Genomic DNA, 26900 nt, shown 5'->3' with positions numbered 1-26900 from the left:
TCCACTTAGATTAGCGCTAACAGCGCGGGCGTCTGGAATTTCCCGCTGAAGAGCGGCTTTGACAGGTCCCGAGGATAGATTCTCCCGCTCCGGACGGCTGAGCAGCGAGCCTGTAGCTGCAGGGGTGTAGGGTTTCTGATAAGCGCCGCGCCGAAGACAAAATGATCCTCTCGCGTTACCCGTCTTAGGTAATATTGGCTTTCGCCGATTAGCTTGCCTGCTAACTCTAACCCTTTAAAATGGATTTACTCTCCTTGGCTGTCATGTGCCGGGTTTCGGAAATCATAGCACTGTACTGCCTTGGATAAAACAGCACCTTCAAACCTCAAAATATGTGGTGGCTACAACAAGTTGGGGCTGCAATTAATGTTAAGAGATGTAAAACTCTTATACTCACATGCACACACGCACTCTCTCTCTCTCTCTCTCTCTCTCTCTCACACACACACACTGACTGTCTTCTCAGAACTGCTTGATTTCTGTTGGTTGCATTTCCTCCTCCATTCATAATAACGGCTGCCCAATCTTCTCTCTTCTCTCTTTTTCATGGTAGCTGTTGAATCTGTTGTAATACGGATTTTAAAAAAAGCTGTAGACTCAACTCCAGAACATCCAGCAAGTCCTCTACAAGTGGTCTGTCTGAATGAACTGGTATCTATTATCTGAGGTGTCAGACACTGTTTCCTGCTCAGGAATCCTTGGTGCCTCTGGATGTGACCATATTTAGGCCTCTGAGGGGCTGAAAACTGCTTTGTGAGCCCTGCAGGGCTGGAATGACACTTTTCTCCGTTCTTCTGTCGGATTGTTTTACTGATGGAGGCATTATGGTGACTTGCGGAAGCCCACCAGATTTGGGCCCTTGAGGGGCTGGGGGGCTGGGGGGGCTGGGGGGGGGGGGGGTTCTTTGTGCTAGCACCACAGTGCCGCTGGACGAGGCCGTGTTCTCAGTGATGAGAGCCAAAGTGCTGCATCCGCTCGTGGTTCTTCCTCCGTGTGAATCACATTTCGGTCCCGCACACCGGCCGCACGCCTCCACCACCGGTGTTGTGCTAACATTGCACGGTTTTCCGTGGGGTACCGCACCCCACATTGCTGGCTCCGAGTCCCAGGACGCGAGCTGCAGGACCGTGTGATTTATCTCCCCCCGTCCCGCTTCGAACGCTGAACTCTCGGCGTCCCCCTCATACGCACGTCTTCCTTTAACGGGCTCATCTGCTCGCATTAACTCTGCGGGCTTTCTCACAGGAAGCGGCCCTGTCTGGGGGCTCCGTGGCTCATGGGAAACGGAGTCTCACGGACGCGACCGGAGTGGGGGAGGAAATGGCCGCCGTGGGAAGAGATTGTGCCCTGTCCCGTCTGTGAGAGACGAGGGGGGCAAGGCCTCCACGTTCCCCGGGTTACAGGGATGCCGCCACTCGATGGGATGCCAGAATATTTTCGTTTGGGGGTGTGGGGGAAGAGCTGAGAACGAGAGCGCATAATTTGAACCCGTGCCATCTGAGACCCGCCCTGTTCTGTACAGGAACAGGAAGGAGCAGCGCAGCTCTGGGAAGAATAATGTCTTGTTTGTGAGGGCGAAGTGGTTCTCATCTGGCCCTTGTCTGTTTATGGACTGCAACCCACTGGAACTGTATTGTGAAGAGAGGCATTCATATGTACATTTCAGGCCAAAATATTTCCCATTCCAATATGCGTTTTTTAAATGTGATTTCACAGAGCGATCTGTTTCACAGAACAATACGCAGTAAGCAGCACTCAGCATTTGTGGGAACTTGTGGTTTTGTATGGGCGTTTGTATGAGCTGGACAAAGTCTGGCAGCTGGCATATCTGTTTTGTTCATTTCACCATTTAATATGGAGCTAAGCTTTTTACTCTAGTAACGGTCATAATATTTTTGAAAAAAAGAAAGTCCTTGCCAAGAACATATATTTGCCTGGTGTCAGTCGCATGGTATGACCAATTCAATAATAAGCGCAAACTCCAGTGTGAGTGTTCTATAAGGATATATGTATTCATATTGGGGTGTGTCCAGTATGAATACCCTATTTGGGAATGCACAGCTAATGTGTTATGTATGCGGCAGCTACCTCTTGGTTCCTGAATTTAAGTTGGTCCATGATATTTGGAAGATGAGATTAGTGGCAGATAGTAAGCATTAAACTGCAAATGAACAGGACAGTAAATAATGAACACCCCCCCCCCCCCACACACACACGGGCAGTGGTGGAGAAACATAAAACACATAGCCTGACTCGCACAGACGCTCCCCCTCTGTTCCATAGCTGGCTTATTGTTCCGCTAAGTGTGGGGGTCAGTCGGGGCGGGGGGGGGGGTCTGTGGGGGTCAGTTGGGGGGCGGTCTGTGGGTGTCGGTCAGGGGGGGTCTGTCGGTGTGCCAAAGGAGCTGTTAATAATGTCGTTGTTTCTCAATAGTTCTCACCTTTATGGAAGAAAAGAGGTCGTTTTGGTGATGTGGCTGCAGAGCACGTGACTAAGCTGGAGCTCGGTTATCTGTCCTGTCTCTTTGTGTTGGGGGACGTGTTTCAGGGTTAGGGTTAGGAAACCGTGAGCTCTTACACAAGCCTGGTCCCTGTGACCTACAGGCCTTTTAATGGAAGCTCTGTCCGTGGCTGTTATTTCCACTTCCTGTTTAGAAACTGTATTTGTCTGTTTGCGGTGGCGTTGTTGCAGGGTTTTGTCTGCGTGTGCGGACGCCTGCACAGAGCAATAGGGCCTACGGCTAGCTGAATGTGCAGAGAACGTAACGGAGCAAACTCAGCCACCGTGGGTTAGATGCGCAGACGAGTGCGATGTGTCAGCTTTACCGACGGCTTATCTTGGGACTTCCGCTGAAGTCTTTCGGGGACTCGGAGAACGTTCTCTCGTGGTAGAGCGGCGTGTTAACAGCCCCTTTCTGACTTGTTAAACATCTGTTCCCTACATGAGATATTTAGATGAGCTTTTTTTTTCGGCTGGCACGTTTTCTTAAGGCTCTTCTGACTTGATTAGACGTGTCGAAACTGAACCTGATATCCACACATTTCAGTATCAGGCCGTGTGCGTGACTGAACCTGAAGGCGATCGTTCGCGAAAGCTCGAGCTGCGCGCGTCGTGTTGCTGCGCAGCGCTGCGTGTTTCTCATTTTGGGAGGGGCTTCGGTATCACGACTGAGGGACTCACGGATATCGCCTCGATGAATGCCGAACGCAGATTGAAAGGCTGCGGTTGGCCGGCGCTCAGGCTGGGCCTTTCGGAGCCTCGGCCGATGAGTTTAACAACCGGCGCCGCGCGAACCGCTGCGGACTCGACAGCGGCTGCGCGAAATGAGCTCTGGGCGAAGCATCGGCCGCTCGCGCGCGACGCGATCTGCGCTAGCGGCGTTTCGGTATGCAGGCTTCTTCGCGGGCGGACGAACCCTAACGCGTCCTCCAGGCGCAGGAACGGCGCGGAGTTTGCCGTGCACGGCTGCCTCGCGGCCACGGCGGGGGAGGCGTCTGCCGCGGCCGGCTTGCTACGGTATTAGAGAGGACCGCGGCTATTGTCAGGAGCCTCACGGAGATGTTTTGACTGGTGGCCAAGCGTAACCGTGGGGACCGGAGTTCGCCGTGGCGATTCGGATCCCGCCAGATGTTTCCCGTTTTCCCACGGATGACCTCGGGACGAGCGCTGCCTGGCAACAGGGACCCTGTCTTCACGCTCCCGGCGGCCGTTCCTCTTCCCGCTGACCTTACAGGGTTTGAGCGTCACTGCATCAGAGTCAGTGTATACAGAGAGGGACAGTTCCCATGCATGCAAGCTTTATACGGTTTGTGTTTGGATGTGTGTGTCTGTGTGTGGGTGTGTGCGTGTGTGTGTGTGTGCGTGTGTGCGTGTCTGTGGGTGTGTGCGTGTGTGTGTGTGTGTATGCGTGCATGTTTGTGGGTGTGTGCGTGTGTTTGTGTGTGTGTGTTTGTGAATGCGTGCCTGTGTGTGTGTGCGTGTGTGTGTGTGTGTGTATGCTTGCATGTGTGTGGGTGTGTGCGTGTGGAACCCTGTTTTTAAAGGGCAACAGTGTCTGTGTTCACTCTCAGGATATAAACCAAGGTGGCGCAGAATAGGACCATAAACCCTGTCAGTGCGTTTCGCTGCTTTCTTTAGTTCATTTGCTGGAGTACTTGTTTAGCTGTCAGAGGTCTGCAAGGAGAGAAAGAGACTCTTGGTTGAATAGACATTCCAATTAAAGTGGCCATTTTTAACCCTGGCACCGAGAGCGTCTTCACTGATTGGGCCGGGTGACACGCTGCTCTTGCACAAACGCAGTGCTGAGGGGCCCATGTGACTGGCTCTGGCTTTATTCTCTGCCTTAGAAGTTTGGGAAATCCCCCGGGAGGGAAAACCCTAATAGCAGTTTTCCTAAAACAAATGCTTTTTATGTTTAAGAGGTGTTTACTGATAGCAGTGACATTGACTTAAAAGGTGTTTGTTGCATCAAATTATGGTTGCTTCAGGTGTCTTCAAGTGCACATTTGGATGTTTGTCATTGTTTTGACTGAATGCTTTGCTTTTTGTTAGGATTTTAAACAATTAACATATGAAGTTACTTTCTGTAGACTTTGGTTCTTGCCTCCAAACACGTCAATTATTATTGGTTGAGTTTTTCCTCAGTATTTTACTGCCTTTTTCAGATACCTTGTCAGGGCATCTAATTTTAATGCTACCCCAGATTCCCTGAATGAACCTGCCACAGTGGTCTGGATTCGGTTTGCATTCATCCTTAACTTTTGACTTTAAATTAAATGCAAGTGTTAGTTTTTAATTTTACTGACACTTTGCCAAGTTCCGCAATCACCAAAGTGAAATGATCAAACTGACTGAGGTGAGAAAAGAAAGCTTGCATTTCTCTTTAAATTCTAATCAACCCAGTATCTATTGATTGAATCCTTTTTGTGCTGCTGTTGATTTGTACTCCGTGAATCTCTGTTTTTCTCTATCTCTGTTTCGCTTGTCTTTGCCTACTGACTCCGGGTTGGCCAGCGTAGGATGTACTATCCCTCTATATCAGACTTTCTCCCACCATTTCTTCCCACAAAGGGAATTTTTTCTCGCCACTGTTAGCATTTTTTTCTTGCCGCTGGGGAGTTACCCCCCCCCCCCACTATCTCTTTTTGGGGGGTTCAGGCTTGGCTTTGCCTAATTTTTTCCATTTCCTGTTTCTCTGTAGCAGGTCTTTCTGGCGTGTTGCTGTACAATCTGCTGTGCGAATAAAGCTTAACTGAGCTAAATCTCGCAGAGACATCTCCTATCAGTACCACCAGGCTGCAATGTCACAGAGGTCAAAGGTCGGTGGAGGCGATGGAGAGAACAACCATCTGCTGCAGTGAGGATGTGGCGCATGCTCCACAGATAGAGAGCCCCAGAGCCTGCAGCTGGGAGGGGAGCACTGAATTCAGTCAGATTCAGCTAGGAGGGGAGCGCTGAATTCAGTCAGATTCAGCTAGGAGGGGAGCGCTGAATTCAGTCAGATTCAGCAGGGAGGGGAGCGCTGAATTCAGTCAGATTCATCTGGGAGGGGAGCGCTGAATTCAGTCAGATTCAGCTGGGAGGGGAGTGCTGGATTCAGTCAGATTCAGCAGGGAGGGGAGTGCTGAATTCAGTCAGATTCAGCTGGGAGGGGAGTGCTGAATTCAGTCAGATTCAGCTGGGAGGGGAGTGCTGAATTCAGTCAGATTCAGCTGGGAGGGGAGCGCTGGATTCAGTCAGATTCAGCTGGGAGGGGAGTGCTGGATTCAGTCAGATTCAGCTGGGAGGGGAGTGCTGGATTCAGTCAGATTCAGCTGGGAGGGGAGTGCTGAATTCAGTCAGATTCAGCTGGGAGGGGAGTGCTGAATTCAGTCAGATTCAGCTGGGAGGGGAGTGCTGAATTCAGTCAGATTCAGCTGGGAGGGGAGCGCTGGATTCAGTCAGATTCAGCTGGGAGGGGAGTGCTGGATTCAGTCAGATTCAGCTGGGAGGGGAGTGCTGGATTCAGTCAGATTCAGCTGGGAGGGGAGTGCTGAATTCAGTCAGATTCAGCTGGCAATCAGAATGAGTTGTCTTTGGAGAGGCATGCTGGAGTGCAAAACACGGCCATGTCTTCCTAATGGAGACACGGGGTCCCTTAAGAGCCGTGCCGTACAGAGGCGTATCGCGTTACCGCTCTTTAACCCCCCCTTCGGTTCCCGTCTCCACGGGAACCAATTACCGCCGACCGCTGACGGCTAAGCATGAAGAAGTGAATTTCAGCGAGCATGGAAACCTCCACAGATAAACCCCTGGTGGGTTTGGGAAGGTTCCCGTAGCACAAAATGCCAGCATGCCAGTGTATTTCTTAATTACATGCTCCAATGCATTCTTTTTTGTGCGTGAAAGCAGACCACTCTGCCCCTGGGGTTTTTTAGTTGCTCTTCATCCAAACAAACACCTGGATTGGGTGAGAGAGATTTATCACCTGCCTCAAAGGAAACAGCAGTCTGAGATCTTCTGGTCCAAAGAATGATTTACTTAAAACTTTTATTCAAGAGCAGATGCCCTAGCCTGACTCTGGGTTGACTTAGCTGCGTAGTAGGACATTCACACACTATGAGGCTTCAGGTGCTGTGTGTAGCTGCGTAATAGGACATTCACACACCATGAGGCTTCAGGTACTGTGTGTAGCTGCGTAGTAGATGTTTTAAACTCTGTGAGGCTTCATGTACTGTGTGTAGCTGCGTAGTAGGACATTCACACACCATGAGGCTTCAGGTGCTGTGTGTAGCTGCATAGTAGGACATTCACACACTATGAGGCTTCAGGTACTGTGTGTAGCTGCGTAGTAGATGTTTTAAACTCCATGGGGCTTCAGGTACTGCGTGTAGCTGCGTAGTAGATGTTTTATACTCCATGAGGCTTCAGGTACTGCGTGTAGCTGCGTAGTAGATGTTTTAAACTCCATGGGGCTTCAGGTACTGCGTGTAGCCGCGTAGTAGATGTTTTAAACTCCATGAGGCTTCAGGTACTGCGTGTAGCCGCGTAGTAGATGTTTTATACTCCATGAGGCTTCAGGTACTGCGTGTAGCCGCGTACTAGATGTTTTATACTCCATGAGGCTTCAGGTACTGCGTGTAGCCGCGTAGTAGATGTTTTGAACTCCATGACACCTCAGGTACTGCGTGTTAAGTGGTGATGTGCACACGCGGAATGTGGACACGTTCTGCAGAGCAGATGCTCAGCTGCTCAGGTGGAACTCCACAGATGGTGGCCCTTCCTCTGTGGGGTCCCGTCTTCACCAGCCCTGACATCTTCTGGTACCGCTCACCCATGCCTGGGGGGCAAACCCCGAAAGAGGAAGAGGCCCATGTACTGTATGTGTGTTTGTCTGTAGGATATTTACTGCCTCTGGGTGGTGTATTTTCATTCCTGTCAGAGGTCAGTTGTAGAGCGGAACATCTCATATGGATCTGCTCAGTGCAGTGCAGTCACCATCTGCGAACAATAATGATGTGTTTTTGTGTGCCTTGGTATTGTGTATTGGTACGTGTCACAGACACACGCTAAAAACGTTTATGTAAAGACACAATGTAATCGATGGGTAATCAAATTCAGTGCACTATCCGCCATTTTTGTACACCTGTTAGTGATGCCACTGCTGCCCCTGCTATTGGTTCTCCTCAGCATACCCATGCCACATGTCCTTTTGCATTCAGAACACGTACAGCAGTGGGGATTCTGGGTGCTGTGGGGTTGTTTAGTACAGCAGTGGGGATTCTGGGTGCTGTGGGATTGTTTAGTACAGCAGTGGGGATTCTGGGGGCTGTGGGATTGTTTAGTACAGCAGTGGGGATTCTGGGTGCTGTGGGATTGTTTAGTACAGCAGTGGGGATTCTGGGTGCTGTGGGATTGTTTAGTACAGCGGTGGGGATTCTGGGTGCTGTGGGATTGTTTAGTACAGCGGTGGGGATTCTGGGTGCTGTGGGATTGTTTAGTACAGCGGTGGGGATTCTGGGTGCTGTGGGATTGTTTAGTACAGTGGTGGGGATTCTGGGTGCTGTGGGATTGTTTATGGAGCGTGGGGGGGGGGGGATCAACAGGATGTCAGAGAGGATTACAGTCTGCGGTGAAAAGTCGTTGCCCCGTGCCAAACGGGCGGAAGGTCGCGGGCCCTGAGGACCCATAACTCTCTGTCCCCCGTTTATGAGCCGTTTCGGCGTGGGCGCTCCTCACGTCCTCCCCCGGGAGGGAAAAGGGGGGACATTTCGCCACAGCTGCACATTTCTCGTTGCGCTGCGTGATTTCTCTGATTTCTGACTGCAGACGTGTCAGAAAGTGAATGTGACCAAACGAGCACGCGGGCGACCGGGTGGCTCATTCGGCTAAGGCGCCACGCCGCGGTGCGCGGATGAGCCCCAGCGTCTCGGATCGAATCCGGACCGCGCCGGTGCCGGCTGTGGCCGGCTGCTTCACGGGGCAATGTGCAATTGGTGACTGTGTCGTCCGCAATACGCTACTCGGTCTGAGATCGGGCAGCCGTGGACTGCAAGCCATAGCCACTTATGATAGGTCTTCTGCCAACTCTGCTCTGTACGAGCTTAACTGTGATCTGTGGTGTGAAGATGAAGCAGCTGGTGGCACCACATGTTTTGGAGGAGGACCGTGCATTTCTACGCTCTCCCGAATCGGTCACAGGGTTTACGCGGCTACGGTTGCAGATAACTGGACATTCCAAATCAGGGAGGAAGCTGAACGTGCTCCGCCTCCCACATTAGACGGCAAATTTATTATTTTTTAAAAATGGGACAGTCCATTATAGTTTCCATGCCAGCACAGTGTGTGAGATTAGATATAGTCCAGCAGATTGAGCAGTGTGTGTGAGATTAGATATAGTCCAGCAGATTGAGCAGTGTGTGTGAGATTAGATATAGTCCAGCAGATTGAGCAGTGTGTGTGAGATTAGATATAGTCCAGCAGATTGAGCTGTGTGTGTGAGATTAGATATAGTCCAGCAGATTGAGCTGTGTGTGAGAGATTAGATATAGTACAGCAGATTGAGCTGTGTGTGTGTGAGATTAGATATAGTCCATCAGATTGAGCTGTGAGATGTTTCTACAACTTGATTGGAGTCCACCTGCGGTAAATTCAATTGATTAAACATGATTTGGAAAGTCAGAATACTTTCCGAAAGCACTGTCATGTTGTCCTGGAGAATGGTCCTGCTGTGAGAGGCAAAGATTCCCATTTTCCCCGGCTGAAGCTGCATCGTTCGCCATTGTGAGCAGGAGTTTGCATGTCCGTCTGCACGCTGTCATACGTAAAGACAGTCGGCTGTGGGGGGATTGCGATGCCTCTTTTCTGCACATTTCACATTATCGCGAAACGGGTGACGTTCCTATCCTAAACCTTGGGAAGCCACTGCTCAAGCCATTGCCTTGGGGGCTGAGCGCGGAGTTCTGCTTTTTCCATCGTGAGAAGCATTTCTTCGCGTCAGCTATTTTCGAGCGTACGGTAATAATCTAAGCCGTAAAATAAATCTCGCATTAAAAAAATACCTTCTCTGGGGGGTTAAAGGGAAGCAGGGTCTGTTCAGTAGATTTGCTTTCTGGGCCCTGGAGCTTTTGTCCTGCGTTTCGTCCGCGGGCTCAGAGCCGCTGAAGGATTCCCGTGTCCCGCTCGGCTATTTCGGTGCAGCGGGGAAGGGGGGGTTATTTTAAATGTGCGCCCCCCAAAGACACCCCGGGCTGAGAGTTCTTGTGAGAATCGGGGCTGAAGAGGAGGCGGGGGGGAGGGGGGGGGGGGGGGGGCAGGTTTTCCTCTCACGGTCGACGCGCGGCAGCGCGTTTTAGAATGGGGAACGGCAACGGGGGTGCGTGTCACTCATCGATTCGACGCTGGGGCTCGTGTGTTTGTTCTGAGTCGCTGTGTGTGTTTACTTTTGCTCTGTCCTGGCACAGTGTAGAGGTCTATTCCTGGAGGAGATACAGTAGACATGCACTGAAGGATCAGCACGGTTTCCCAAGATAGTTTGTAAAATAAGCATCCTCAGACAATATTGACATTTGTCCAACAGTGTCTTGTTAATGGCTCGGAGTGCCCTGGATGTTTTACTTGGCGATGGGGCGGCAGTGTAGTATAATGGGTAAGGAGCTGGTCTTGTAACCTAAAGATCGCTAGTTTGATTCCCAGGTTGGACAATCGAACGTTGTACTGAAGCATTGCAAGGTACTTGACCTGCATTGCTTCAGTATATATCCTGCTGTATAAATGGACGTAGTGTAATTGCTGTGTATAAAGTTGTGTAAGTCGCTCTGGATAAGAGCATCTGCTAAATGCCTGTAATGCAATGTTACTTGGAGGTTGAATATTAGTCGAGCAGTACACGTGTCATTTGCTTCGCACTTTACTCACGAAATGCTTCTAAAATGCAGCTAATAGTTACTGTAGTGGCGGCAACTTTTCTGTACGGCTGTTAACTGGAAGTGCTCACTGTGGAGTTAAAGCAGACTAATAGAAAGTGCTTTCTAACCGGCTCCCCCTCTGTGCTGGTCTCCAGGAGGGTGAGCCCATGCCGTAACTTCCTGTCCCGTCCCGTCCCCCCCTGCAGGTCACGGTGGCGTGTCCCTCCTGCAACTGATCGGAGACCCGCCCCCCGATGAGATCACCAAGGTCTACGGCCCCGACAACAGCCCCGGCTACGTTTTCGGGCCGGAGGCCAACACGGGCCAGCTGGCCCGGGCCCACCTGCCCAACCCCTTCTTCCGGGACTTCTCGCTGCTCTTCAACCTGAAGCCCACCTCCCGCAAGGCCGGCGTCATCTTCTCCATCACCGACTCGAGCCAGCAGATCATGTACGTGGGCGTGAAGCTGTCGGCCGTGGCGGCGGACGGGAAGCAGCGGGTGATCCTGTACTACACGGAGCCCGACTCGCTGGCCTCCTACGAGGCGGCCAGCTTCAGCGTCCCCTCGCTGCTGGACTCCTGGACCCGCTTCTCCATCGCCGTGGCGGAGGACCGCGTCAGCTTCTACATCAACTGCGACTCGGACCCGCAGGTGGAGCGCTTCGAGCGCTCGCCCGACGAGATGGAGCTGAAGGAGGGGGCGGGCATCTTCGTGGGCCAGGCCGGAGGGGCGGACCCCGACAAGTTCCTGGTACGTACCCGAGCGTCTCCTGCTTCGCGCCTGAATTTGCCGCTTCGTGTGTGAACGGGCAGGAACGGGACGGTGCAGTCGCGTCTGTCTGAAGGGGTCTTGCCCAAACTCGTTAGCATAGTCCTTGACCCATTTTTTTTCAGGGTTTTATCGTCTTTCTTTGTGAGTTTTCCATTTTAATAAGACCTTTTAAAATGAACTCTGCCAGGTATTGTTGGGAGTCCCTTGAATTCACGCTGACGTTGAAGCAAAGTTATAATTATCTACTTTTTTCGGCTTTGTGAATGTTTTTCTTTTCTAATGCCATGTAAAGTTTCCGTTTTTTTCGGTGCCTTTTGCCATCGGACATGTTGGGAGGCACGCTGGCTGTCTGCACGTGTATTGAAGTATAGAACATGTCTGTGGTGCCAGCAGGGTGAACCGGATCTGCTTTCTGTGAGAATTCCTCTGTGATTTTCCCCTCAATTACTGAAAATTGGCTTCCCATGAACCAGAACACATAAACCATAAAAGGAGCCCTCATCACCTCGAGGTAACTCAAGAGCTAATTGCTCCTTTTAACCGCAGGGGAATAATTAACTTCCCCTGGTAAATCTTGAGCTGACCTGCTTGCCCTTCCCCCTGATGTGTGGACACAGCCCAGGTGACTTTCTCTGACCCCTCTCAAAGCCAGACAGTACTGGAAAACCGAAAGGGGGAAAAGAAAAGGATTTTGGAGACACTGGAAGGGTTTCACTGGAGGCCAAATGATATGTGGGAACAGCATCTTATCCACAAACATCCTAAAACAGAGGAGCATGTAGACGATATAGATGAGGCTCACTCGTAGAAGGCCGTGTATTTAGACTGTATGTACTGTGAATGTTCGTAGTTTGCGGTGAGTCACACTGAGTCTCATAGTCGCTGAACGTCCAGCCCGGAAAGTTCCTTTTGGCGCGTCTTCCAGGGCAGTGTGCTTTGGGGTATTGTAATAAGTGCAGCCCAGCCCCAGATAGGAATCTCTCGGTCTGCTGGGCTTTGTGCCTTCTGGTCGGGGGTTGACGTGAACAAACGGGGTGATTTAGGCCCAGTGACCTGACCAGCTGTGAAGCCCCAAAAGGTCGTCCTCAGCTTTGTCGCGACGAGATGGGAGGGGCTGTTTCCCATCAGGCCTCCCTGCCAGTTCAGTTCAAAGGAGCGCTCGCAGTTTACACAGACTGCAGCCGTCGAGTGCGGCTTAGGCTGGGTGTCAGTCACGAGGAGTTTCTGAATCGTTCGAGTGGAGTGGGACGTTGAGGAAGTGTTTGCTTTGATATTCCAAATGCAGCTGGTGAAGTTCCATTGACTGTGGGCTTAAAAAGACGTAAATATCATAAATATGACCCAAGTTTAAGATAAAAAGACTCCAGATGTAGATATTTGACTGGCCTTGAGGAACATTTGGTGTCGGAGGTTTGTGTGGAGCCACTGAGATGTTTGTCCACAGTGTCCGGCATCCTTTTTTTGTTAAAGTGCTTGTTTCTTTCCCCCGGTGGTGGGTTGCCGTCTGGCGGTGTTCTCTGAGCGCGCGGCCGGACGGCGGCCCCTCCCACACCGCGTCTGAGCACGTGCAGTGGACGTGAACCCCGCCCTCTGTGTCGCCGGGACATGGGCCGGCCGTCTGGGTCGGGGAATGTGCCCGTCTGTGCTCCGCGGGGGGTCTGACTATGCCTGGGGGGGGGGGGAGCTGATAGTGGGCCATGGGACAGGGCCACAGGGAAGTGCATTTAGGCCAATTATCCAAAAAAATCTATATTCGTGGTGACGAAAGCTGTCAGCGGCAGCAGGAGGTTAATGGCTGCCCTCGCTGCTGACAGCGTCTGCTCAGGTCAGACAGGTAAACTGTGTCATTTATTACCTGCTGGTGTTCCAGGGGCCCTGTCAGGGGCCGCTTCTCCTACTCACCTCTGACGCTAACAGAGACAGCCGCCCTCAGCCTCTCTGTTCGTACGGAACAGACATGCTCCGCTTCTCCCCCCGGCCTGCCTGAACCTGGGGCTGTCAAAATGTGGGTTGCCACAGAATGAAGCGGGCCACGCCATGACATCACAAAAAACTCAGTGAACGCCCATCAACATTCACACCAGTCAGTGTAATTGAGCTCATTTGGACGTACGTCAAGCTAAATGTGAGGATCTATGAGGAACTGAGCAGAAAAAAGGCATTCACGTGATAAATTGCTTAAACTACGGGTTCCGAAAGTTTCGGACCCTCTGACATAAGCTACGTAATCTTAGTATACCAAACATGGTGTGAGAGGTACTTGCTGTCAGCATAAATATAAGTATGTTGACCTGTTGTGTGAGCGTGTGCAAAGTCTCTCCTGATTGGCCGTGTTCAGAGCAGTGTTCTGTGATTGGGTTGGATCTCAGAGATGGAAGAAGCTTCTTCATGTGAGTCTTTTATGGTAGAATGTGGGGTGGGTGGGGGGCTGGAGGTGGCACACAAAGGCCCAATTAAGCTGCTATAAAGCCTCTTTGAATTAGGGGGTAGCGGCCAGTGAACCCGACCCTGGGCAGCCTGTCTGGAGGAGGACACGTCTGCCTTACCAGAGGATAAATTCCCCCGAACCCTGCGTGTGGAAGATGGAGTCCTTTCAGATATCTGGAGCTGTTGAAAGAGCTCATTGTTTGGTGAATGGCATTTCCAGCCCACGCAGAAGAGAGGCGTGACCGCAGACAGGGCCGTAGCTGCGACGGAGGTCTCTGTCTCCGTGACGTCAGCGGCTGTGAAGCCGTGGCGGCTGTGCGGCCCCCGGGGCGGCGTGGCGGTTGGCCACGCGCGCGTGGAGCCTCAGCCGGTCTGAAACGGTCGCACGCTCGACGCCGAGAGCAGCCGTCTGGTTGAAACCGTGGTGACCGAGCAGACGCGCGGTCCCGACGTACGGGCGATCTGCGCTGGGCGTGGCGTGTAAGCGCATGTGTGTGACTAGGTGTGTTTGTGTGTGTTCCAGGGCGTGATCGGAGAGCTGAGGGTCACGGGGGACCCTCGAGCAGCCGAACGACACTGTGAGGAAGACGAAGATGACTCTGACGTGGTGAGTTACGCCCCGCCCTCCACCCCCGACCCCGCCCCCAAATCCTCTAGCCTTGTCTGCAACCACAGCCAGGGATCTGTCAATCCCCACTTTCCTGCCCTCTGGTAACACTCCAACAAACTGAGTATGAGCACAGCTTAGCATTTTTCAAATGAACGAATGAAACATTGCATTTATACAGCACTTTTCCAGATGCTCAAAATGATCAGGGGGAAACTCACCTCAGCCACCGCCAATGTGTAGCACCCACCTGGGCGATGCACGGAAGCCATTTTGTGCCAGAATGCTCACCACACATCAGCTAAGGTGGAGAGGAAGAGAACAATTTTTTAGCCAATTAAATCAGGGGCTGATTAGGTTGCAGGTTGATTTTAGCCGGGGCACTAGGGAATCATTTTAAAGCCATCATTTCAGAGATGTGCTTAGCTTGCGTTACAGTTTGACTGGAACATAATCTTGTTTATAGCTGAATCTGAACAATGAAAGATAACACAGTTGACTATTTGTATTCATAAGTGTGCACTAACAAAAGTTTAAAAATATAAACTAATCACTTTATTTCTAGGTTGTGAGTGCTGGTTTTTCTTTCCTGTTTAACTGAAAGCAAAGCTTCCTCCCAGACCCAGGTTGCCTGTGAGCAGTTTGGCCTTCCAGAATGTTCTGTATGCATATCGTAGGCGGCTTGGAGATGTGCATAGCTTTGCATGGGAGTGACACTGACAGGCTTCACACGGCCTAAGAATGCTGCGGCTGTCACACAGCCAAGAGTGTGATGGAGTGAGGGTAGAGAGAACCAGGTCCAAGCTGATAAACTGACCTGGGTCACATGCCTTAAGTAAACTGGCCCGCAGTCATAACTGTATATAGACTGACTTTCTGTGCATTTTTCTGTGTATGTGTAAAGGATTAGACTAGCTCACCTGCAGTGTGTATGTCTTTATAGCTTACTTAGTTGACAGAGTTATATGTCACGGGCAGAAATGTTTCTGTGAGTCAAAGTCAAAGGCAGCCAGTCAGAGACACTGGTCTGATAGAAAGTGAGGGGCACTTGGCTTTTAGTGGATTTAACTGAACAGGATAACGTCAGCTGTTTAATATAGCAACACATGGTGTGTGTGTGTGTGTGTGTGTGTGTGTGAGTGAGTGAGTGAGTGAGTGAGTGAGTGAGTGAGTGTGTGTGTGTGTGTGCGTGTGTGTTTGAGTGAGTGAGTGTGTGAGTGAGTGTATGTGTGGGTGTGTGTGCGTGTGTGTGTGTGTGTGTGTGTGTGTTTGAGTGAGTGAGTGTGTGAGTGAGTGTATGTGTGGGTGTGTGTGCGTGTGTGCGTGCCTGCGAGTTTTCTCCAAAGTTCATTTCAGATTTCTCACAATGAAAGTAGTGTCCAGAGCTGTATTTGTGAAGATCTTTGCGGGAAATTTCTGGGTTAAATGACTCACCCCCTTTCACCTTCTGGTGAATACATGGTAATAAACATGTACAACAGACATTTTGCAAATTATGATTGAACTGAAGAGTTTTTAGTTTTTAGTGGAAAACATCTGTTATGCAAAATACATACGTTTACAGTGTGGTTGTATATTGATTTGCACATGCAGTGAAGATGCAGTGAATATATATATTGGGTAGACTGTATTTTTAACATGAAATCTCACTGGCAAGAGATTTGGAATCATGGGATTTGTAGTTAAATTAGCACAAATCTCTTCAGAATTGGGCGTGGGTGTTTCATACGCCACCCTCCCAGGTCACTGGGCATACGGCTGAGGAAAGCGGGGGTGTGCGCGTACAGCCTCGTCTCTCCCGAGTCTCAGGCTCTGAAAACATCCTAATTTGAAAACCAAACAGTAACAAAAAGCAGGAGTGGGCCTGCCGGGGAGGTTCAGATCCAGCCAGTCTCGTAGAACTCAACTCCCGACGGAACCTCCCAGCGGGAACAGAACGGCGGCTCAACACAGGGAACGCCGCGTCCGTCGGAAAATTCCCAGGGAGGGAAGTCGGGTTGGGAAGGAGCAGCGCCTGCGTCAGGAGGGCATTCCGGGGAACGCTGTTCTGACGGTCTCTCCCATTCCCGCAGGCCTCGGGAGACTACGGAAGCGGATACGAGGACAGGAGGAGAACGGAAACGGTACGTCTCCGTTTTTCACCTCTTTTTTTGGTTTTAAATTGTTCTGCAAGTCCTCTGGCTTCTGCATGAACCTCACATCTCCAAACTGGGAAATCTCAGGAATAATAAAAAAGAAAAAATAAAAACTGATTCAGTTTTCCATTCACATAGGAAACGTATGGTTTTATCATTTGGGGTTTTGGACCACTTTATTAGTTGTTATGAAACTGACGGTACATAGACCAGAAAGAATTTTTGATGTGTGTTAAAAAAATCAAAATGACAAAAAAGCGGACGTACAAGATTTCTACACGAGGTGAGCAAGATACAAGATGGCGGTTCCAAGCATGCAGTCTGCTAAGACCCAGGTTAGATGAGGTCATCCCACTCACAGTATGTACCGTATCCAGAAACATGGTTACAGCATGTGTTTCATTATTTTCATACTGCGTGCTGGGAAGTGCTCTCTGAATAGGCCATCCTGGACACTTACATCATGCAGGAATTTTGTGGTGAAATGCTTGCATGTGATTGGCCAGCATCTGGTGGCCACATCAAGCGGAGACCTTGCTGGCCTGTGTTCCCCCCCCCCCCCCTCCCTCCAGCGTGGTGCCGCGCTTTCAGGATTAAGATAAGTGAAATGAGATGGGAAGCACAGCCCGAGAGACGGCTGTCCCGGCAGCCCCAGGGAAGCTGCAGGGCGGGAAGGACGCGCGGGCGTCTCCCCGGGCAACACGCACAGCCCCTGGACTTTCCCTTGTTCTTTTTTTTTTTGTTGCTGTTTTGTCCATTAGCTGCCGGATATCACACAGCTCCTTATTTTCCAACTGTACATATTTACCCGTGTAGCTGCTCAAGGGCTTCAAAGATGCTCAGCAGCTGGTTACATGATTAGGGTCCCAGTTCTCCCCCTATGAGTGTGCGGATTTTAGACGTAATTATTGTTTAGTGCTGCATACGTGCATTAAACCAGCTATGACAAGTTTAGGGGGGGAAATGTGTCTTTTTTTTTTTCCACGTGCCACTGCTGTGGAATGGAGTGAAGTCATGATCACTCGTGTGAAAAGAAGCAGACATTTTTCCCCCGAGGTCGTTTGCCGTCTGTTACACTGTATCAGTCTTCATGAAGTTCTTTGACATTTCTGGGAAGGGTCTGCCGACTAAAGCTGCAAAGTGTGGTCGGAGGAACTAGTAAACTCTGAGACACATACCACGTCTCATGTAGAGACCATACAATTTGTTATATTGAGATTTGTACTTTGTGCAGGCTTGAGAATATGAAAGCAATGAACGTCCGTTTGACTTTTTGTGGCATGTAATTACAAATTCAGGCTTTAACACACAGATTCTTTGATTCCATTCGACTGTTTGCAGGGCGGCAGTGTAGCATAATGGGTAAGGAGTTGGCTTTGTAACCTAAAAGGTCGCAGGTTCGATTCCCCGGTAGGACACTGCCGTTGTACCCTTGAGCTAGGTACTTAACCTGCATTGCTCCAGTATATATCCAGCTGTATAACTGGATGCAATGTAAGTCGCTCTGGATAACAGCGTCTGCTAAATGCCTGTAATGTAATGTAATGTAATGTAATAATTTTAAAAATCCCCGCCAATTCATTCAGAGGCTGACTGTGTATGACTGTGTGTGACAGTGTGAGACTGTATGACTATGTGTGACTGTGTGCGTGTGTGACATTGTGAGACTGTGTATGACTATGTGTGACTGTGTGCGTGTGAGACTGTGTGTGTGTGACAGTGTGAGACTGTGTATGACAGTGTGAGACTGTGGTGTGCGTGTGTGACTGTGTGCGTGTGTGACAGTGTGAGACTGTGAGACTGTGTATGACTGTGCATGGCTATGTGTGACTGTGTGCGTGTGTGACTGTGTATGACTAAACTTGCAGGTAGGCTGATTGGAGACCCTAAATTGCCCATAGGTATGAGTGTGTGAGTGAATGGTGTGTGTGCCCTGCGATAGATTGGCTGCCTGTCGAGGGTGTATTCCTGCCTCTTGCCAAATGCACGCTGGGATAGGCTCCAGCACCCCCCGCGACCCTGCTCTGGATAAGCGGGTATAGATAATGGATGGATGGATAATAAATAATTTACAATCAATAGTCATTTTATATAGAACATTTCATACAAAGGTCTGCAGTCCAAGTTGCTTTACATAAAGTAGCTGATTCAGATTCAGACAAAAAAGGTCAAAACAGGATAAAAGATATAGAACTCGGGCAATAATAAGTAGTGATATATGTTGGTGGAGTATTCCAAAGATTTGGAGCATAAAAAATAGCTTCGCTGCTTCACTCTTGGCAAGCATAGTAGGCTGTCAGAAGATTGCAGGTTGCACATTTCATTTCAACAAATTATTAGCAGATAGTTCATATATTTTGGTACCATGTCATTCTGCGATTAAAAAACCAATAAAAAGACCTCAAAGTCAATTCTAAAACTCGCAGGCAACCAGTGCAAGCGAAAATTACACGAGCTATCTTGTGCTTTTTTTAAAAAAGGTTATTATCAGTATTTTTTCTGTAGCAGTTCATAGCAGTTTCAGTGGTTTGATCGTTTGTTTTGGGGTGCCACTGAGGAACGCTTTGCTCTAATCGAGCCTGATAGTCCTGGGGCTGTTTCCCAAAGCAGGATTACTGAGTTAGCTGGATAACTGCGCTGAGTAAAACCCGGAACAGCTATCTGGAGGGTTTTGGGTTTTACTCGATGCAGTTATCCAGCTAACGCAGTTATCCAGGTAACGCAGTTATCCAGCTAACACAGTTATCCAGCTGATGTAGTTATCCAGCTGACGTAGTGATCCAACTAACGCAGTTATCCAGCTAACGCAGTTATCCAGCTAACACAGTTATCCAGCTAATGCAGTGATCCAGCTAACGCAGTTATCCAGCTGACGCAGTGATCCAGCTAACGCAGTTATCCAGCTAACGCAGTGATCCAGCTAACACAGTGATCCTGCTTCGTGAAACAGGACCCTGCTGCATGTATTTAGCTCTCCTCATCCACCTGCAGGAGAAGGAAACAGACTTCTGCAAAGCTTCTTATGTGGAACACAGCCACTTTGGTCACATTCCTCACAAGCGCATGATAGCTTAGCCCCCAGGTTCTTGTCATGTGGCTTACTGCTTGAAGTCAGCAGTCTTAAATTATCAAGAAAGCTATTCTTTTGTGCTTTGGAGCCAATGACTCTAGGATCTCACTTTCATCTTCATGAATCTTTAGAAAAATAAACTATATACGTATTTTTTCTATACTATTGTTAGCTGGTAGGACAGAGATGTGCAGTTGTCTATCAATTGACACTGTGATGCCTAATTGTTTGGGCCTGAGGTAGTGTATAGAGTATTTCAACAAAAAAAAAAAAAAACGTTTTTCAACACACAAAAAGGCCAAGTTACTCATGCACACAAAGCACTCTCTGTAAGTCATTCATTAAAACTGGCAAAATCTAGGCTTGCCATTAAAAGTATTGATATGAAAATGAGGTAAAGTTACAGCAAAAAAATGTTGGCTATTTTAGCTCACACAAATTAAACAAGTTCTATTCCAAAGAAATGCTACCCAATGTTACCCCCAGATATTTAGCATAACGTTCTCCAAGTTCCCCAACAATACCAATACCTGCAAAAGAAGATTTCTAACTTGTAGCTAAAGTTTTTTTTCCACTATCAGCTACAGCGATGTTGCAGAAAGTGTCGGAGCTAGATGTCGAAGGAACTGTTTGTATGTACATAGCAACTGTTTGTAAGCAAGGATTGGTGGACTGCTGTGTTAATCACAATTTGCGGGCAGTTGGCTACTTTCCTGCTTTCCTGACGGAGGCCAGACCTGCAGGTGTGTGTGTGTGTGTGTGTGTGTGTGTGTGTGTTCACACACGGTGTGTATGGCCCCGTGGGCCCCCCGTGCCGCCCTCACTTTAAAACAGCGCGCCCCTCTTTTCTGTGCAGACGACTCGGCCATCTCTCCGGCCCATACAGCAGCCCCCGGTGACGAGGAGGACGCAGGCAGCAGGTGAGCGTGTTCGGCTGAACCTCCTGCTGCGTGAGCTTGTGCACGCTCACACCTAGACTTCAGCTTCATAATCAACGACAACGTCGGCCCCAAATTAGATGATCTTAAGCGAACCGATAAAATGACCTTTTTGTAATGCTGGGCAGTATTTAAAATGAATGTACTAAAAAGGTGCCTCTTACTTTACTTTTAACGTTTCATTGCAACAGCGTGGTCTTTTGCTATTTGATTGACCTGTAACCAGTTTAACTGTCCACTTGACAGAGCAAGATTGCTGCATGCTATTATTGTAATTAATTAAATGACTTGATTGTTTCCCCCAATTTCCTATGTAAACATAGCAATCATTTTATTATTTTAATCTTTTCGTTTTATCATATACTGCAGTTGCACGCCGTTCAGTTGTGGTTGCGGATTACCATATCTGAGCTACACATTTAGAAAAGAATACCTGGAGAAGTAATTAAGTTTTAATAAAAATATAATAATCTCTTGCTTCCTCTTCTGTAAGTCAACAGTTGTGTGCACAAGTTTATATGGAAGTGATGGGCTCCATCTGGTGGAGAGAGTTGATAATGCAAGTTTCCAGATTATGATGGGTTATTTTTCTGGCCACTTTAAAAGACATTTAACAAATTTAATGCACATGTGAACTTTATAAACTGCTGAACAAATTATGTCAATTACAGCTTAAATTAGCATGAAAGCAGTCACCTTTGATTTGAATAAGTAGTCTTAGTCTGCATTAAATCTTTCCAGCCTTATTTAAAAGAAAAGTGTTGAAATTATTATAACTCAACAGGAACAGCATACTCAGTTTAATACACATCTTTGTAGATACTCTAATTAAAGGTTTTACGGACTAAATGTGAATAGAGATGTTGTCGACTCTTGACCCAATCCTGAAGTGAACTTTTTTGTCTTCCCCTTTGCTTCTCGTTGGTTTCAGTTGAAGATCCTAGCCGGCGCAGAGAGGAGACCCGCCCTGTGGTACCAGGACAGCACGGTGAGTAACAGGACCTAGAGAACCGTCTTTGGCGGGGCTCAGGCTGTGGTTTGACTCTCAGCTGGTGCTGAACTCCAGCTCTTGGCATAGCATTAGCATGTAGATGTGAGATACCTCATCCATTAGCATTAGCATGTGGGAGTGAGTTACCTCACACCCATTAGCATTAGCATGTGGGAGTGAGTTACCTCACACCCATTAGCATTAGCATGTGGGAGTGAGTTACCTCACACCCATTAACATTAGCATGCGGGAGTGAGATACCTCACACCCATTAGCATTAGCATGTGGGAGTGAGTTACCTCATCTATTAGCATACAGATGTGAGATACCTCACAACCATTAGCATTAGCATGTGAGAGTGAGTTACCTCATCCATTAACATTAGCATGTGGGAGTGAGTTACCTCATCCATTAACATTAGCATGTGGGAGTGAGTTGCCTCATCCATTAGCATGCAGATGCGAGATACCTCACAACCATTAGCATTAGCATGTGGGAGTGAGTTACCTCAACCATTAGCATTAGCATGCAGATGTGAGATACCTCACAACCATTAGCGTTAGCATGTGGGAATGAGTTACTTCATCCATTTGCATTGGTATGTTGGAGTGAATTACCTCATCCATTAGCATGTTGGAGTGAGTGACCTCATAACCATTAGGATTAGCATGCAGGTGTGAGTTACCAGTGGATCCATTAGCATTAGCATGCAGGTGTGAGTTACCTCACAACTATTAGCATTAGCATGCAGGTGTGAGATAGCTCACAACCATTAGTATTAGCATGCAGGTGTGAGTTACCAGTGGATCCATTAGCATTAGCATGCAGATGTTAGTTACCTCGCATTCATTAGCATTAGCATGGCATTAATGCTGGGATTTTTGGTACTCATGCTGGTGAGATGCATTGTGGGAAAGAAGAGGAGAGTTGAAGAACCAGGAAGATCTTTGGTGTTCATGCTGGTGAGATGCATTGTGGGAAAGAAGAGGAGAGCTGAAGAACCAGCAAGATCTTCGGTGTTCATGCTGGAGAGATGCATTGTGGGAAGGAGGAGGAGAGTTGATGAAGCACTGGGATGCTTGGTGTAGTCTTGCAGTCTTCCACTCTCTGTTTCAGGTTCAAAGGGGGAGAAGGGCGATCGAGGAGAAAAAGGCAATCAGGGAGACCGAGGTCCCGCTGGGCCCAAAGGGGATTCTGGGTCCTCCTCTGGGTCTGGGTCCAGGTCACAAGGGGGCGGAGCCCGAGGCGAGAAGGTACTGCACTGAGTTGGTAATATATGAACTTGGCTGAGATGGTAATGCATATGAACTTGGCTGAGATGGTAATGCATATGAACTTGGCTGAGATGGTAATGCATGTGAATTTGGCTGAGATGGTAATGTTTCTTGGATGTCTCTTTTTCAGGGTGTGCCTGGGGAGAAAGGAGTGAAGGTATATTTTGAAAAGTTCATGAAACTAAGTTATCAGAACTCTGAGAGTTATGTATTTGGAATTATTATCACACTGTCTTAATGCAGGCTAGGTATAAAGTATTTAGCGTGACGTTTTATCATGATAAACGTGCGAAGGGAGCGTGGAGTGGGAAATAACGCCATTTCCTGTAACGTCTCGCCTCCGAAGGGAACTGCCGGCTTCGGATATTCTGGCTCTAAAGGGGACCCTGGCGCCCCCGGGCCCCCCGGCCCCCCTGGGCCTCCGGGGCCCGCCGCGGAGGTGCTGAAGCGTGGGGACGGCTCAGTGGTGCAGCAGGTGACGGGGCCCCGAGGGCCGCCGGGGCCCCCAGGATCACCTGGAACGCCAGGAACCGACGGAGAGCCAGTGAGTACCGCAATGCATGCTGGGCCGCTTCCTGTGAGAGCACTTCAGCTCTTAGAGCGTGCCTTTCACAGAAAATGTCAAATTGGACGTGTTAATGCTTTAACAGAGCAGTATAATGGTTACGAAACTGGGATTGTAACATAGAGGTCGCAGGTTCGAGTCCCGATTGGGGCACTGCCGTTGCACTCTTGAGCAAGGTACCTAAGCTACATTGCTTCAGTAAAACAAATATCCAACGGCACAAATCAACTTTGTGCAAAAGAAAAGCTCTGTTAGTCACTCTGAACAAAAGCATCTGCTAAATAATGTCGTATTCAGAGTCCATATTGTATGTGATCAGGTATTATACTGCATTTGTGCATGTCAATGAGATAATGCCACTATACATTGCGATTGAAACGATATGAAGCTGCATTACTTTAAACCTCAATAAACTATTAATGTAATTGATACCAGTGTTGTTTCTATGGCTTTTTCTCTCCAACATTAGATTTATTAAAACATTTTTTGTTTCCCAGGGAGATCCTGGTGAAGATGGTATCGCAGTAAGTTCATTGTACTTTTTTCTGCAAGCAGAAGGTTGTAATAAGATTGTCCTTGATGTTCAGTGTAATGTACTGTACTGTACATAGGCCTTCAGCACTTTTGTTATGGCTGAGGTCAGACTGTATATGAGGCCTCAGGCACTGACCCCATTCCCTGTGCCCCCTGCTCAGGGTGCCGTGGGGCCCCCAGGATTCCCAGGAATCCCAGGAGATCGTGGATTTAAGGGAGAGAAGGTAAGCTGACCGAGGGCCTGGATTCAGCCCATCTCTGTCCTTAACTGTGACTTTAAAATTCAATTTCAGAATTGGCTGTTCAAATCTATGTGTTAATAATTTTCTGGTTTATATTGATGGTATTGTTAAGGAAATCTGAGTTTATTTTTTTCCAGTTTTTTTTTCTTTGTATGCATTGCTTTTACACTTTTGCGTTTGCTTTTTGTTTGTTGTTATTAAAAACTGCCTTATTATGCAGTTTTTAAAAAAAGGTTTCCTGAGTATAGCATTTGCCAAAATGAATTTGCTAAAACTGTTTGTGAATAAAAAAAAGGCACTTAGCAGTTAAATTTTGTTACAGTAAAAGTAAAAAATAAAGACAGATTTTAGCTGAATCCACAGTACCTATGCATTGACCAGCAGTGATGTGTTGGGTGGGTAAGTCCAGGTCAATTCAACATACTTTTGGACTTAAAGACCTTGAAAAGAACCATTTCTCTATGACCCATTGTAATGTAGATATATCGAGTTTAAGTCATGGAGTTGCGCTAATTAGCCCAAAATTTATTAGCCCATATCTCCTAGATTAATGATCCAAGACGAGTGTCATTCCGGTTCTAGGGGTTTCTTGTAAGACCAAATCACCATGCCAGATTTCAGTAAAGTCCTTGATGATGCAGTCCAGAAGTGTGTCGAGCAGACCTGGACTTACCTGGATGGGCACAGTCACAGGGTCGGGTGTGTGGTGTGTGTAGCATTATAGGGTCGAGTGTGTGTAGTGTTACGGGGATGGGTGTGTGTAGCGTTACGCGGTCGGGTGTGTGTAGCATTATAGGGACGGGTGTGTGTAGCATTATAGGGTCGGGTGTGTGTAGCGTTATAGGGACGGGTGTGTGTAGCATTATAGGGTCGGGTGTGTGTAGCGTTACGGGGACGGGTGTGTGTAGCATTATAGGGACGGGTGTGTGTAGTGTTATAGGGACAGGTGTGTGTAGTGTTATGGGGTTGGGTGTGTGTAGCATTATAGGGTCGGGTGTGTGTAGTGTTATAGGGATGGGTGTGTGTAGCGTTATAGGGACGGGTGTGTGTAGCATTATAGGGACGGGTGTGTGTAGCATTATAGGGACGGGTGTGTGTAGCATTATAGGGTCGGGTGTGTGTAGTATTATAGGGACGGGTGTGTGTAGTGTTACAGGGTCGGGTGTGTGTAGCATTATAGGGTCGGGTGTGTGTAGCATTATAGGGTCGGGTGTGTGTAGCATTATAGGGACGGGTGTGTGTAGCATTATAGGGTCGGGTGTGTGTAGCATTATAGGGACGGGTGTGTGTAGCATTATAGGGACGGGTGTGTGTAGCATTATAGGGTCGGGTGTGTGTAGTATTATAGGGTCGGGTGTGTGTAGTGTTACAGGGTCGGGTGTGTGTAGCATTATAGGGACGGGTGTGTGTAGCATTATAGGGACGGGTGTGTGTAGTGTTACGGGGTCGGGATCGTGGTCTGACGGCACGCAGTGTCTGACATGTGTTTTGCTCCTCGCAGGGTGAACGTGGCGATGGTCACCCAGGACCCCGAGGCCTTCCAGGCCCCCCCGGCCCCCCCGGGTCCTCTCGCTCAGACAGACCTGTGAGTATGAATATTCACACCCACGATCCTCTCAAACCCCAAAGGTCTTACTGCATCTGAGTGGTAACTTCACTAACAGTGCTGTAGACTGATTAACTGTACTTCTTGTGCTCTATCCTCAACATAGCTTTACTGTTGTATTACAAATCGCTCAAATAATTCCACCGTCCACCGTCTAATATTCAATTCTTTGTTTGAAGACCTTTGTGGACATGGAAGGGTCTGGATTCGCTGATTTGGAGAACTTGCGGGTAGGTTTTGCTACGTTCGTGCATAAATATGACCATTTTGACTATCCCTGAGATGCTCAGTGCGCCGAAGCCTGGTATGGGAATTGTGCAGAAATGAAAAGCGTTATTCTCCTCATATAGCGGGAGCCCATTTTTCTCTCAGTAGGAGGAATGTCACGCTCTGTGGTCTAATTGTGAGATTCACAGAAGGAAATGATCTCTACTGACTTTTCCGTATGCAAGCCTGCAGGCATAATTATATTACAGATACTAAGTGAATTTGTCGTTTTAATTATGCATGTATGGTATTTTCCTCAGTGATGTCTATTTTTATCAGCTTTTTTCAGAAATGTTAAGGAAATTGTGAAAGGATGTTGCTGTAGTTGAAATCTGGCAGCCATTGTGTGACGGAGGTTGTGATTGTGTGTCTGCGGTCTCTTTGCCTGTAGGGCCTACAGGGTCTACCTGGCCCCCCTGGGCCTGCTGGGCCCCCTGGCCCCCCGGGGCCATTAGGGCCCCACGGCTCTGGCTCACATGGGTCTGGTGGAGGCCCCGGAACTCCTGGGCAGCCTGGAGCACCGGTGAGTATGAGGGGTTAGCTGGGCTCTGCGCCAACCTGCGCTCCTAAGTGTGTGTGTGTGTGTGTGTGTGTGTGCATGTGTGTGTGCGTGTGTGTGTGTGCATGTGTGTGTGTGTGTGTGTGTGCATGTGTGTGTGTGTGTGTGTGTGCGTGTGTGTGTAGGTGTGTGCATGTGTGTGTGTGTGTAGGTGTGCGTGTGTGTGTAGGTGTGTGCATGTGTGGGTGTGTGTAGGTGTGTGTGTGTGTGTGTGTGTGTGTGTGTGTGTGTGTGTGTGTGTGCGTGTGTGTGTGTGTGTGTGTGTGTAGGTGTGTGTGTGTGTGTCGTCATGCATCCTGCAAGCGTGTGTGCGTGTGTGTGTGTGCATGTGTGTGTGTGCAAGCATGCGTTGCTTGCATGTATGTGTGTGTCTTTATGCATCCTGCAAGTGTGTGTGTATGTGCAAGCATGCATTGCTTGTATGTGTGTGTTTGTGTGTGTGACCATGTGCCAATAGCCGTTGCATTTGTGAATCACTTTTTAGAGTTGAGTTGGTTGATTCTGCGCATGTGAGTGTCTTTGTCTTTT

The 26900-nt window shown here is 48.7% G+C and overlaps 1 protein-coding gene across 4 annotated transcripts in view; it reads left to right on the top strand.

Moving 5' to 3' along the window:
• col18a1a (collagen type XVIII alpha 1 chain a) overlaps positions 1-26900 on the top strand; it is a 113557-nt gene that overhangs the window by 62048 nt on the left and 24609 nt on the right. For all 4 annotated transcript variants that reach the window (XM_035394276.1, XM_035394275.1, XM_035394274.1 and 1 more), the window contains exons 2-14: positions 10592-11136; positions 14108-14191; positions 16264-16314; positions 20253-20316; positions 21266-21322; positions 22442-22578; positions 22730-22756; positions 22946-23143; positions 23662-23688; positions 23860-23922; positions 25442-25525; positions 25726-25776; positions 26205-26336. In XM_035394276.1, coding sequence (XP_035250167.1) covers positions 10592-11136; positions 14108-14191; positions 16264-16314; positions 20253-20316; positions 21266-21322; positions 22442-22578; positions 22730-22756; positions 22946-23143; positions 23662-23688; positions 23860-23922; positions 25442-25525; positions 25726-25776; positions 26205-26336 — 1520 coding nt within the window. The remainder of the gene's footprint in view (positions 1-10591; positions 11137-14107; positions 14192-16263; positions 16315-20252; positions 20317-21265; positions 21323-22441; positions 22579-22729; positions 22757-22945; positions 23144-23661; positions 23689-23859; positions 23923-25441; positions 25526-25725; positions 25777-26204; positions 26337-26900) is intronic.

This window comes from Anguilla anguilla, chromosome 15 (genome assembly GCF_013347855.1).
Source record: "Anguilla anguilla isolate fAngAng1 chromosome 15, fAngAng1.pri, whole genome shotgun sequence".
Lineage (NCBI taxonomy): Eukaryota > Metazoa > Chordata > Actinopteri > Anguilliformes > Anguillidae > Anguilla > Anguilla anguilla.
Note: the sequence above shows the minus strand (reverse complement) of the source record. Positions and strands in the feature narration are given on the sequence as shown.